The following is a 14,761-nucleotide window of genomic DNA, read 5'->3' on the forward strand; positions in this document are numbered from 1 at the left end:
ATTTATAATAAAACTTGATCAGAATTTGTGAGACTAACATTTGTCTTTATATTTTCTTTTTTTTTTTGAGACACAGTCTTGCTCTGTCATCCAGGCTGGAGTGCCGTGGCACAATCTCGGCTCACTGCAACCTCTGCCTCCTGGATTCAAACAATTCTTCTGCCTCAGCCTCCTGAGTAGCTGGGATTACAGGCACACGCCACCACGCCCGGCTAATTTTTGTATTTTTAGTAGAGACCGGGTTTCACCATGTTGGTCAGGCTGGTCTCAAACTCCTGACCTCATGATCCACCTGCCTTCGCCTCCCAAAGTGCTGGGATTACAGGCGGGAGCCACCACACCCGGCCTGTCTTTATATTTTCATTTAATGTGGACGTTATACATTTTACCGCAGATTTTGTGTGTTTTTTTGTTTTTGTTTGTTTGTTGGTTTTTGAGACAGTCTACCTCGGTCGCCTAGGCTGCAGTGCAGTGGCACAATCTCAGCTCACTGCAACCTGCGCTTCTGTGGTTCAAGCAATTCTTCTGCTCAGCCTCCTGAATAGCCGGGACTTACAGGCACATGCCACTACGCCTGGCTAATTTTTGTATTTTTAGTAGAGGTGGGATTTCACCATATTGGCCAGGCTGGTCTCGAACTCCTGACCTCGTGATCCGCCCACCTCAGCCTCCAAAAGTGCTGGGATTACAGGCGTGGTTTTTTTTTGTTCGTTTTGTTTTGTTTTTTCAGAGACTGGGTCTCCTTCCATTTCCCAGGCCAGAGTTCAGTGGGGCGGTCATAATCCACTGTAGCCACAAACTCCCTGGCTCAAACAAGCTACAGGGACATGCCAACCATGCCTGGCTAACATTTTTAACATTATTTTTGGTAGAGACAGGGTCTTGCTTTGTTGCTCAGGCTAGAGCTTCACAGAGTCTTGCTCTGTCTCCCAGGCTGGAATGCAGTGGTGCAATCTTGGCTCACTGCAGCCTCTACCTCCCGGGTTCAAGTAATTCTCCTGCCTCAGCCTCCCAAGTAGCTGGAATTACAGGTGCCCACCACCATGCCTGGCTAATTTTTGTATTTTTAATAGAGAAAGGGTTTCACCATGTTGGCCAGGCTGGTCTTGAACTCCTGATCTCTGGTGATCTGCCTGCCTCGGCCTCCCAAAGTGCTGAGATTACAGGTGTGAGCCACTGCACCTAGCCTGCAGAAATATTAATGTGTTTGTTTATGACCTGTTGACCCAGGACCAGTGATGGTATATAACACTGTGTTAGAGACATGGAGCTGTGGCTGGATGAAGATTCCATCAGTAATTCAATCAACAGACAAGTGTTATCCAATCACGTCTTTAAATCAATCACTGATCCCAGCCCCTATAAAAGGGAGCAGCCTTAGGAGGCACATCAGATAAACCCAGTGTGGAAAGCTAGTCACACATCAGCTCAGTGTTCAGCCCGGGATTACCCAGTCAACCAAGAAGGAGGTAAGCTTCCATAATGGAAGGAAAATTTTGTGTCTTTGAGTGTGTATACATGTGTATGTAGGCATAGCTATTTCAGGAAAATTCCTAACTACAGAGATGTGGGGATCTCCCAGGTGTAGGGAATGGTCTTTTGTTACAACAGCTCTGACCCAAAAGGGCTTGATGTTGTGAACTCTGTATAAAGGCCTGGTGTGATTGAAGATTTTTCTTCGAAAAGTCTATTGTATGGCTTTATGTTCTAGTAATTTTTTTTTTTTTGAAACAAGATCTGTATCACCCAGGCTAAAGTTTAGTAGCCCCAATCACAGCTCACTGCAGCTTCAGCCTCCCCAGGCTCAAGTGATGCTTCCACCTTAGCTTCCTGAGCAGCTGGGACCACAGGCGCATGCCACCACACCAGGTTAATTTTTCTATTTTTTGTAGAGACAGGATTTTGCCATGTTGCCCAGTGTGGTCTCAAACCCCTGGCCTCCAGTGATTTGCCCACTTTCAGCCTCCAAAAGTGCTGGGATTACAGATGTTAGCCACTGTGCCCAGCTTAGTAATTCCTTTGTATTGCATTATATGAAATATGTAGCTGAGTGTCATTAGAGATCATAAAGCCCAGGACACAGACCCAGACCTCAGGGGTAGCATGCCTGCGTCACAGTTTATAAATGCCAGACTCCAGATGAGAACTCCGGTAGCCTTGTTTTGAATTCCCAGGTTCTGGGAAATAAGCCATAATACTTTGCAGCCTTGTCTATGTGGGACAAAGTGCATGTCTCCAAGTGTGAACATGTGGTCTGTGTGTCATAGGGGAGAAAGGGTGGGTAATCCAAAAAGAGAACTTGGAGGGAAGTGAAATGAAGGGGAAGCCATGGGTTCCACAGGAAAAAAAAAAAGAGAGAGAGAGAGAGACCAATGTCCCTGGATATAGAGAATCAGCCACAACACCTAAGATGGAGCTTGAGAAGTGTAGAGCTGGCCCAGGAAAGCCTCATAGGACAAGGACTCAGTGCTTTTCCCTGAGGGCAAAGGGGAGCCATCCAGAGAGTAGAGTGGGGTATGATGTAAGCAGATTAGCATTTTATAAATGTTGACTGGAAGCATTATGACAGATGGATTAGGGAAAGGCAAGAATGTGTTCCATTGTCTCCTAGGAGGTTTTACCAGGATCACCTCTGCCTCATTAACTGATGCGATCAGGGTAGCAGATCTGGTCTAATCAGACCAGATGAGATTAACACAAAGCAGGAAATAACATTAACTAACAGAAATCAGTTAAGTTTTTGTGTGTCCATGTATTACTCCTACCATTTTCTGATTTTATGGCATGAAATTTGCTTTTTTCAAAATTGCACAAATCTTTGAAATGTTAACCATATATAAAATTGGAGAAAAAACACAAAAATAGCAATGATATATTAACAGAAAAGGGATTAAATTCTTTATCCATTCAGGATTCCAAAAGGTGTGTCTCTAGTTGTCCAGGTAATCTGATTTGGGATTAGAAATCAATTTCAAGCAATGCAAACTCACTTCTACTTCTGAATCCTAAACATCAGTAGGAAAGGACAGGGAGTAAAAACAGATAAACATAAAATAGTAGCTTTGGTTAAAGCAGTAAAGTTCTAAGGAATGGTAACTGTTAATGGGAAAAAAATTCAAGCAGAAAAGATGCTAAGAATGTTTCCTAAGGAATGTATCCCTTCACAACACAGTGGATGTAGCTGGTAGTGGCCTTGCAGATGTCTGTGCCTAATAAGTTTTCAGCCAGAGAAAGGTGTCATTTGTATGGATTCTGGCTTGTCTTTTCTATTTCATTCACTTCTTTCTCTTTTTCTTGTTTTCCCTAGCTTTATTGAGGTATAATTGACAAAGATTGTATATATTTAAGGTGTACAACGTGACACTTCTCTCTCTATATATATGTATACTTTGCAAAATGATTACCACAATCAAGCTAGTTAACATATTCATCACCTCACATAGTTATCTTTTTTTTTTTTTTTTTTCTGGAGACAGAATCTTGCTGTGTCACCTAAGCTGGAGTACAGTGGCGTAATCTCAGCTCACTATAACCCCCACCTCTCAGGTTCAAGTGATTCTTGTGCCTCAGCCTCTCAAGTAGCTGGGATTACAGGTGCATGCCACCACACCCAACTCATTTTTGAATTTTTAGTAGAGGTGGGGTTTCACCACGTTGCCAGTCTGGTCTTGACCTCCTGGCCTCAAGCGATATGCCCACCTCCGCCTCCCAAAGCACTGGGATTACAGGGGTGAGCCAATTATCTTTTTTATATCATGAGGACACTGAAAATCTAGCAAATTTCAAGCATAGAATATATATTAGCTATAGCCACCATGCTGTACATCAGATCTCCAGAGCATATTCATTTTTTTTCCCTAGCCTGAGAAGGACATGGTGACATTTAATTAATTAATTTATTTATTTATTTATTTTGAGATGGAGTTTCACTCTATCGCCCAGGCTGGAGTGCAGTGGCACGATCTCGGTTCACTGCAACCTCCGTCTCCTGGGTTCAAGCGATTCTCCTGCCTCAGCCTACCGAGTAGCTGGAATTACAGGCCTGCACTACCACGGCCAGCTAATTTTTGTATTTTTAGTAGAGAAAGGGTTTCACCATGTCTCATCTCAAGTGATACGCCTGTCTCGGCCTCCCAAAGTGCTGGGATTACAGGCGCGAGTCACCGAGTCCAGCCACATATTTATTTTATAAATGAAAGTTTGCCATAGCCATAGTAGCTCACACCTGTAATCCCAGAAAGGCTAGAGTGAGGAGCAGTCACTTGAGTCCAGGAGTTCAAGACAGCCTGGACAAAACAGCGAGACCAAGTCTCGCAAACAAAATTTTTAAAAAATTAGCCGAGTGTGGTGGTGCATGCCTGTAGTCCCAGCTACTCAAGAGGCTAAGGCAGGAGGATCGCTTGAACCCAGGAGGCTGAGGCTGCAGTGAGCTGTGATGGCACCACTGCACTCTAGCCTGGCTGACAGAGGGAGACCCTGTCTCAAAATAAATAAAGTTTGCACCATTTGATCAACATCTTCCCATATGCCCCACCCCATGCCCCTGGCAACCACCCTTCTACTCTCAGTTTCTAATACTTTATTTTCTGATGATGATGATGATGATGATGATGATTATTATTATTATTATTATTATTATTATTGAGACGGAGTTTCTCTGTGTTGCCTAGGCTGAAGTGCAGTGGCCCAATCTCAACTCATTGCAACCTCTGCTTCCCAAGTTCAACCCATTGTCCTGGCTCAGCCTCCCGAGTAGCTGGGATTACAGGCATGCACCACCACATCTGGCTAATTTTTATATTTTTAGTAGAGATGGGGTTTCACCATGTTGGCCATGCTGGTCTTGAACTCCTGGTTTCAAGTGATCTGCCCGCCTCGGCCTCCCAAAGTGTTGGGATTACAGGCGTGAGCCACAGTGAAAAGAGTTTTTTTGTTTTAATTTCAACTGCTTGTGATAACACAATATTACGATATTCAGTTCATTTTGGTATATTGGCATTGTAATAGACATCTCCCTAAATTCACCTAGGCTAATATTTAGTGAATATTTTATTTTATTTTAGATTCAGGGAGTACATGTGCATGTTTGTTACAAAAGTATTCTGCATATTAGTGGAAACTGGACTTCTAGTGTACCTATTACTCAAATAGTGAACATTGTACCCAATGGGTAATTTTTCAATACCCATTTCCCTCCCAACTCCCCTGCTGGAGTCCCCAGCATCTGTTATTTCCATCCTTATGTCCATGTGTATCCACTGTTTAGCTTCTACTTATAAGTGAGAACATGTGGTATTTAGTTTTCTGTTTCTGAGTTAGTTCACTTAAGATAATGGCCTCCAGCTCCATCTATGTTGCTGCAAAGGACTAATTTCATTCTTTTTTATGGCTGCATAATATTCCATGGTATGTATTTCACATTTTCTTTATCCAGCCAACCACTGGTAGACTCTTAGGTTGGTTCCATGACTTTGCTCTTGTGATTAGTGCTGTAATCAAAATATGAGTGCAGGTGTCTTTTTTATATAATGATTTCTTTCCTTTTAAGTAGATACCGAGCTGGACCAAATGATAGTTCTATTTTTAGTTCTCTGAGAAATCTCCATACTGTTTTCCATAGAGGTTAACTGATTTGCATCTCCACCAAATTTATTGAATACTCTTTGTAAACAAAACCAAGACTCTATAAATATGTTTGAAATATTTTCTTTCCTTATTTCACTGGTTAGGGAGCAATCCAATGTTTCATAGAGATGATAGCTCAAGCAGAAAACTTTTAACAATAAATTTTGTTGTAATTATTTTGTAAAATATTTTTCACATCAAGTTTTTTTTTTTTTTTTTTTTTAAGAAAGAGTCTCACTCTGTCACCCAGGTAGGAGCTCAGTGGCATGATCCTGGCTCATTGCCGCCCCCACTTCCTGGGTTCAAGGGATTCTCCTGCCTCCACCACTGAAGTAGCTGGGTTTACAGGCACGTGCCACCATACCCAGCTAAGTTTTGTGTGTGTGTGTGTGGCTTTTTTTTTTTTTTTTTGAGACGGAGTCTTGCTCTGTTGCCCAGGCTGGAGTGCAGTGGCGCGATCTTGGCTCACTGCAATCTCCACCTCCCGGACTCAAGCAATTCTCCCATCTCCGCCTCCTGAGTAGCTGGAACTACAGGTGCACGCCATCATGCCTGGCTGATTTTTGTATTTTTAGTAGAGATGGGGTTTCACCATATTGGTCAGGCTGGTCTCGAAATCCTGACCTCAGGTGATCCACCTGTCTCAGCCTCCCAAAGTGTTGGGATTACAGGCATGAGCCACCACACCCAGCAAGTTTTGTATTTTTAGTAGAGATGGTGCCTCACCATGTTGGCCAGGCTAGTCTCGAACTCCTGACCTCAAGTGATCCGCCCTCCTAGGCCTCCCACAGTTCTGGGATTATAGGAGTGAGCCACTATGCCCAGCCAAGGATATTTCCTAATAGTTTTAGTTTATTAAGTGCCTTTTTCAGGAATAAACATTGGCATTTAAACATTTTAAATGCATTCATTGAAATGATTTTATTACGTTCTTGTATCCATATCCCGTTAACAAAGTAAATTGCATTGATTTTTCAATTTTAACCCAAACTTCCTGCATTTTGGAAAAGAACACCACTTGCGATGTATACATGAGTAGATTTTATTTTCAAATATTTTGTTTTGGATAATTTTAATGTATTTGTAAAATTTTGTTATCAGAAAGTGCTGACCTCAGTAACTAAAGTGGGTAGTGCTTCCTCTTATATGCTCTGGGAGAGTTTATGTTAACTTATAATTATTTCTTTGAATTCATCCATAGAGCCATCTAGGCCTAACTTTTTGGTTGATTTGTCTTTAGCCAGTGATGCAATTAATTACTTATCTCTTTTCTATTTCTAGCTTGCAGTTTTAAAGAATCCACCAACTGTTGAAACAAATCCCTAGAGACACAAGGCAAGAGACTGAATCATCAAAGTAAAGTCTCTCTGAGAATTATTGCTAAGAATGGCTTTAGATCTAAGAACCATATTTCAGTGTGAACCATCCGAGAATAATCTTGGATCAGAAAATTCAGAGTTTCGACAAAGCCAAGGACCTGCTGTTCAGAGAGAAGAAGGGATTTCTGAGTTCTCAAGAATGGTGCTCAATTCATTTCAAGACAGCAATAATTCATATGCAAGGCAGGAATTGCAGAGACTTTATAGGATCTTTCACTCATGGCTGCAACCAGAAAAGCACAGCAAGGATGAAATTATTTCTCTATTAGTCCTGGAGCAGTTTATGATTGGTGGCCACTGCAATGACAAAGCCAGTGTGAAAGAGAAATGGAAATCAAGTGGCAAAAACTTGGAGAGATTCATGGAAGACCTGACTGATGACAGCATAAATCCACCTGCCTTAGTGAGTACAGGGTTCTGACTTCTGGGATGAGAGACAAAGGAAAGTAAGGAATAAATCACAGTCAGTTAGAGTTGTCTGGAAGTTAGAGAAGCTATTGGAGGTCCAGTTATTAGTCAGCTCACACTCTCCCACCATTCTCACAAAGAATAATCTTCAATGTCCTAAGTTCTCAAGAAAAAAAGCAAAAAGGGATATATCTGTTTATTCTGTAGGACATATAGGAGCCAAACATATTGATGTTTGATTAAGTTAATTTTAGTCTGCATAATGGCAGACTCTGAGAAATTGACTTTTTTTTTTCTGTTGCCCAGGCTGGGGTGCATTGGCATGATCTCAGCTCACTGCAACCTATGCCTCCCAGGCACAAGCCATTCTCATGCCTCAGCCTCCAGAGTAGCTGGGATTACAGGCGTGCTCCACCAAGCCTGGCTAATTTTTGTATTTTTAATAGAGAGGGCGTTTCACCATGTTGGCCAGGCTGGTCTCAAACTCCTGGCCTCAAGTGATCTGCCTGCCTTGGCCTCCCAAAGTGCTAGGATTACAGGTGTGAGACCAGCCTGAAATTGACATTTAAATGAAGACATCAAGGTTGAGGAAGAAATGTCTTGACAAGAGCTGGTTCTTCCGTCAGGGAACCCTAATCAAGAAAGACATTCTAAAGAAGCAATTACAGTAGATCCTTATTCTCAGAGCCCATATTTGCAAAATTGCTAAAATTTATTTGTAAGCTTAAAATAAATACCTGAGGCATCTTCTCCGCCATTTTCAGATATGTGCAGGTGGTAAAATATTTTAGTTACCTTAGGTGCATGTTTCCAGGTGAGGTTGAACAAGGCCACAATCTCGCTTCCTATTTTGGTTCCTACAGTGTAAATAAGTGTCCTTTTCACAGTCTATTTAGTGGCACATTTTTTTTTTTTTGCTTTTTATTGATAACTTTGTTGTTTAAAGTGACACTGAACTAAAATGCTGAAACACTGTCTAGTCTTCCTAAGTGCAGGAAAGTTGCTATGTATTATGGAGATAATACGTGTGTTGGATCCTCTGAGTTCAGAATTAATCAATAATATATATTAAATGGGGTGTCTTTGAACATATACACACATAAAACAAACTCATGTATTGATCAATTGACAAAACTAATGTAGCCAGAAGCTCACAGGAAACTAACCCTGAATTTTTCCTAGGGGAAATGATTCAGTACTTGTAAATTCAATGTCCATGTGACTTTATTAAACATAAGAGCTTGTAGTAACAAGAATAACACCATCAGAGATGGTGGACAAAATATGTGATAGCCAATACTTGAGGGATCTTGTGAGAGCCTGTTAAGGACCACTTTTCCAAAAAGTCTTCTGTTACACAACAGATTCAGATACAACAGTGATCTGGCTTTCTTTACAGGTCCATGTCCACATGCAGGGACAGGAAGCTCTCTTTTCTGAGGATATGCCCTTAAAAGATGTCATTGTTCATCTCACAAAACAAGTGTCTGCCCAAACCCCAAGAGAAGCAAATATGGGGACACCCTCCCAGACTTCCCAAGATACTTCCTTAGAAACAGGAGAAGGTAAGTCAGGTGAATCTGCACAACTGAGGGGTGTTGTATGTGGACCCCTTCTTAAGTACAACTTCATTGAGTGTCTATTTTCACAGGATGTGAAGATGAACAAGATGGCTGCAACAGTTCTTTGAAAACTACTCAAGTAAATGAAAATATTACTAATCAAGGCAATCAAATAGTTTCCCTAATCATCATCCAGGAAGAGAACGGTCCTAGGTCTGAAGAGGGAGGTGTTTCTTCTGACAATCCAAACAACTCAAAAAGAGCAGAGCTAGTCACTGCTAGATCTCAGGAAGGGTCCATAAACGGAATCACTTTTCAAGGTGTCCCTATGGAGATGGGAGCAGGGTGTATCTCTCAGCCAGAGCAGTCCTCCCCTGAGTCTGCCCTTACCCACCAGAGCAATGAGGGAAACTCCACATGTGAGGTACATCAGAAAGGATCCCATGGAGTCCGAAAATCCTACAAATGTGAAGAATGCCCTAAGGTCTTTAAGTATCTCTGTCACTTATTAGCTCACCAGAGAAGACACAGGAATGAGAGGCCATTTGTTTGTCCCGAGTGTCAAAAAGGCTTCTTCCAGATATCAGACCTACGCGTGCATCAGATAATTCACACAGGAAAGAAGCCTTTCACATGCAGCATGTGTGAAAAGTCCTTCAGCCACAAAACCAACCTGCGGTCTCATGAGAGAATCCACACAGGAGAAAAGCCTTATACATGTCCCTTTTGTAAGACAAGCTACCGCCAGTCATCCACATACCACCGCCATATGAGGACTCATGAGAAAATTACCCCGCCAAGTGTTCCCTCCACACCAGAAGCTTCCTAAGCTGCTGGTCTGATAATGTGTATAAATATGTATGCAAGTATGTATATTCCCATAGTATTTATCGACTTAGGATATAAGATATAATTTCCTGATTATGCTTTCAATTTATTGTCTTGCTTCATTAAAATGTAAGGCTAAGGAGAGCATGGAATTTGTCAGTTTTGTTCACTAAAGTATTCCAAGTGGTTGGGAAAGTGGAACATTTCCAAGAACCAATAAATTTCTGTTGAATAAATGAATGAATCCAAAATGTTGATATCCTTTTTTTAAAAAAAGAGATGGGGCCAGCCGCAGTGTTTCATGCCTGTAATCCTAGCACTTTGGGAGGCCAAGGCGGGCAGATCACCTGAGGTCAGGAGTTCGAGACCAGCCTGGCCAACATGGTGAAACCCTGTGTTTACTAAAAATACAAAAATCAGCAGGGCGTGATGGCGCATGGGGCACTTGTAATCTCATCTACTTGGGAGGCTGAGGCAGGAGAATCGTTTGAACCTGGGAGACGGAGGTTGCCGTGAGCTGAGATCGTGCCATTGCATTCCACCCTGGGCGAGAAGAGCGAAACTCTGTCTCAAAAAATAAAAATAAAAATAAAGAGATGGGGTCTTGCTCTTTCTTTCTTTTCTCTCTCTCTTTTTTTTTTTTTTTTGGATGGAGTTTGACTCATGTTGCCCAAGCTGGAGTGCAATGGCGCGATCTTGGCTCACCGCAACCTCTGCCTCCCAGGTTCGAGCAATTCTCCTGCCTCAGCCTTCCGAGTAGCTGGGATTACAGATTACAGGCATGCGCCACCACGCCCGGCTTATTTTGTATTTTTGGTAGAGGCAGGGTTTCTCCATGTTGGTCAGGCTGGTCTCGAACTCCCGACCTCAGGTGATCCACCTGCCTCAGCCTCCCAAAGTGCTGGGATTACAGGCGTGGGCCACTGCGTCCGGCCGAAGTCTTGTTCTTTCACCTAGGCCACAGTGCAGTGACACCATCATAGGTCACTGCAGCTGCAAACTCCTGGGCTCACAAGATCCTCCCACCTCAGCCTCCCAATTAGCTGGGACTACAGGATCACAACACCACACCTGGCTAATTAAAAAAAAAAATTTGGAAAGACAGGATCTCACTATGTTGCCCAGGCTGGTCTCAAACTATCCTCCCACCATGACATCCTAAAGTGCTGGGATTATAGATGTGAGCCACAATGCCTGTTTTAAAGAATGCCTGGCATTCTTTAAAACTCAGCAATTTGCCCACATTAAAAGGCAATGAGTTCCACCCTGAGGACACAAACACCAGCTCACCATGCTCCAGTGAGGCTTTGCCTGCCTACTCTCCTGTCCTTACACCACACCCTTTAACTATGGTGCAGCCACATGGACCTCAGAATGGGTGGAACAGAGGTGGAAATCTGGAAGCAGGTTTTAGATTATGAAAGCAAACTTTCATATGTAAATGATATTATAATGTTTAAAATTTATGAGAAATTAATAGCTAAGCTTGACCTGAATATGACTGGTGATTGAAAGTTGCAGACTGCTATTTTATCGGCAGATAGTTACCAGAAAAGTCCTTTTTCCCCGTTAATTTCTTACAAGATGATGGAGATGTGAGGAAGAGAAGCTTATTTCTGGAACCAGTTTGAAAGGTCAGTTTGGAGAAAAATAATTCCGGGCAAAGCTGAAATAGCAATGCATACGCGAATCGATTTTTGGGGATACATGTGTGAGTTGGTTTCCACTTAGTAACTGGGGTTCAATCCAACTGAGAAACTAGAAGGTGCCATGTAGAAACGGCCTAAAGGATGGAAGGGGATAATTCTGCAGCGTAAATTATGATGCTTCTCTGATTCCACCGCCTCAGCCTTAGAACAGAGAGCCGTCAGGCTGCTGCGGATAACGCTGCACTGTGCAGAGAAGCCTGTGCATCCATCCTCTTTCCTGGACCGTCTCCGGGTGTTTTGCTGTTGTGAGCATTCTTGCACCTGCTTCTTGGTCCACAGGAAGGAAAATTTTTGTTTGCAAAGATCTGTATGAAGCAGGGGAAACCTTTGCCAAGGTGGTTTTTCAATCTATTACAGCACCACGGGCAAGGTAAAAATTTAATGTCCATGTCTTCTCCAACACTAGATATGGCTACTGCTTTGGTTTTCTTTTCAGGCAGGGTCTGGCTCTGTTGCCCAAGCTGGAGTGCAGTGGTGCCATCAGAGCTCACTGCACCATCGGCCTCCTGGCCTCAAGGGATCCTCCCATCTCAGCCTCCCAAATAGCTGGAATTACAGGTAGGCCACTACTGATTTTTATATTTTTTGTAGAGACAGACTCCTGCTATGTTGCCCAGGCTGGTCTCCAACTCCTAGGCTCGAGCAATACACCCGCCAACCCCCCAGCTTCGGCTTCCTGAGCAGCAGAGCCTATATGAGCGAGCCATCCCTCTGAGCCTGAATGCTTTGATTTTAATATTCAAACTCTGAGTACAGTTTATTGGAGTCAGCCGGTAAGATAAGGGGGGTAAGAAAGTTCTTTCTCTCCTCACCCCCTGCATAGAAAATATGTTTGTATTCTGCAGGCTTAATGTGTATCTGACGGTTCTCTCTGACACACCAGCTGCCAGTCTGACTTTACTGGGTGTTTTACGGGTCCTGCATTCACAAATAAACAATAACCCCTCGCCTCCACCCAACGCCTCACATCAGTTATTATTCCCTACTCTGTCAGCGATTACAGCCAGAGTTCACTGATACCCAAGCCCTCCCGCGGCAGACTTTGGGTTAAAGTCCCCGTATGAAAATGTTGGAACAAAGGCTTCCGGGACTTGTAGTCCATTACGCGGCGCCCACTGCTCTCTGGAAGCTGAAGTAGGTGGCGAGTTCTGCGCAGAGGCAGATGGGACCGCCTGATGAGCCGGATTGTGGAGACAAAAGGCGGTGAATGTGAGTCCCCCGACAGGCAGAGGAGGGAAGCTGGGCTGAAACTGAGGGGACAGGTCCGAGTGGAACGCGGGGACCCAGGGCCGCGGTCTCCTGAAATGTCCCTCCGGAGCCAGGCGTTCTAGTGGCCTCTGGGAGATGTAGTCGTCGGCATCCAGCCACGCGTTACCTTCTGGGATCTGGTGTCCGCCAGCACTGCGCAGACTCCTGGACTCCCATGCGGAGCTTCCGTCGAGCTCAGCTGCCTTGGGGCTTCGGAATTCATTCCCGGAGTTTTGTGTATTTGGAATTTCCTCTCTTATCCTAGGAAAGACAGGGCCTCCGTACCGGGGGAAGCAAAAATATCATTGGACTTATCATTACAATTGCCATCCTTTATTCTAGGTGGAACTGGCTTACTCTTTGCAGTAGAGAGTCCACGTTTCTCTTTAGGAGTTTTCTTTCTTTCTTTCTTTTTTAATTTTTTTGAGACGGAGTCTCGCTCTGTCGCCCAGGCTGGAGTGCAGTGGCGTGATCTCGACTCATTGCAAGCTCCACCTCCCGGGTTCACACCATTCTCCTGCCTCAGCCTGCCGAGTAACTGGGACTACAAGTGCTCGCCACCACGCCCAGCCGTTTTGTATTTTTAGTAGAGACGGGGTTTCACCGTGTTAGCCAGGCTGGTCTCGCTCTCCTAACCTTAGGATCTGCCCGCTTCGGCGTCCCAAAGTACTAGGATTACAGGCGTGAGCCACTGCGCCCGGCCGAAGATTTTCTTATTCATTTGTAATCCATGTAATCCACTTCATCCCAGGCCACCTCCACTGTCCTGACAGCCCCTCCCATTGTCACCACCGTGCCCGGCTGAAGATTTTCTTAATCATTTGTAACCAGTGTAATCCACTTCATCCCATGCCGTCTCCACTGTCCTAACAGCTCTTCTCATGTAAATGATACAGGAGGCAAGGAAATGCTGGGTAGAAGAGGGTGGTTCCCTGGCAAAGGCCCCACCCTCAAGCCTGGAAACTCAAGCCCTAAATGAGAACAATTGTCTCTCTTTTCCTGCCCAAATGTCACTTTTTTGGCCTACCTACCCCCCTTTCCTGTGCCCATATAAACCCCAGACCTCAGCTGGCAGAGAGACAAGCAGGCCGAAGTCAAGAGGAGAAGCAGCAACTGAGCTGGATACTAGGAGTAGGCGTGGCTTAACTTCAAATAGCAGGACTCTGGAGAGGAGTCTGGTGGAGATGGCCTGGCTTCAGGCAAAGATCACCTTCTTCCCGCAGCATCCCCTTTCCAGCTCCCCTTCTGCTGAGAGCTACTTCCACCGCTTAATAAAATCTCCACATTCACTATCCTTCAAGTCGGCCTGATGAGATTCTTCCTGGACACCAGGCAACAACCGAGGTACCAAGAGGGCAGGGTGTAAAAGGCTGTCACCCTGACTCTCCACTGAGCTGGCTATCACTTAGCCACCCATGGGAGGCAACTGATAGAAGAATATTGTGTTTTTGGCCGGGCGCGGTGGCTCACGCCTGTAATCCCAGCACTTTGGGAGGCTGTGGCAGGCAGAACATGAGGTCAGGAGTTTGAGACCAGCCTGGCCAACATAATGAAAGCCCGTCTCTACTAAAAATATAAAAATTAATCGGGTGTGGTGGCATGTGCTTGTAGTCCCAGCTACTCAGGAGGCTGAGGCGGGAGAATCACTTGAACCCAGGTGGCGAAGGTTGCAGTAAGCTGAGACCACACCATTGCACTCCAGCCTGGGTGACAGTATGAGACTCTGTCTCAAAAAAACCAACAAAACATTGTTTTTAACACAGGCCCTCTGGGGCTCCAGAGGTTGCAGGCAACCCCTGGATGCTGCTCCAGGCCAGTATAGGGTTCATTCCTGCACCACTCGCCAGGCTCCTGCACCCGCTCACCTGCATCCTACCCCTCTGGCAAGGGGTTTGAGCATGGGGCGCTGAGTAAGCAAGCCACACCCCTGTTATGTCCTGCAAAGGGGTCAAGGGTCAAGGGAACTCTCCCATCTCATAGAGTCACCCCATCTCTATAATTT

General features: G+C 44.4%; 1 protein-coding gene across 1 annotated transcript; it reads left to right on the top strand.

Annotated features, from left to right (window-relative positions):
- Window positions 1-7,011: 7,011 nt before the first annotated feature.
- ZSCAN4 (zinc finger and SCAN domain containing 4) lies at window positions 7,012-9,803 on the top strand. Its single transcript, XM_054464609.1, has 3 exons — window positions 7,012-7,407; window positions 8,812-8,977; window positions 9,064-9,803. Exons 1-3 carry the CDS (start codon window positions 7,012-7,014, stop codon window positions 9,801-9,803), a joined length of 1,302 nt encoding a protein of 433 aa, XP_054320584.1.
- Window positions 9,804-14,761: the final 4,958 nt, after the last annotated feature.

This window comes from Pongo pygmaeus, chromosome 20 (assembly GCF_028885625.2).
Source record: "Pongo pygmaeus isolate AG05252 chromosome 20, NHGRI_mPonPyg2-v2.0_pri, whole genome shotgun sequence".
Classification (NCBI taxonomy): Eukaryota; Metazoa; Chordata; class Mammalia; order Primates; family Hominidae; genus Pongo; species Pongo pygmaeus.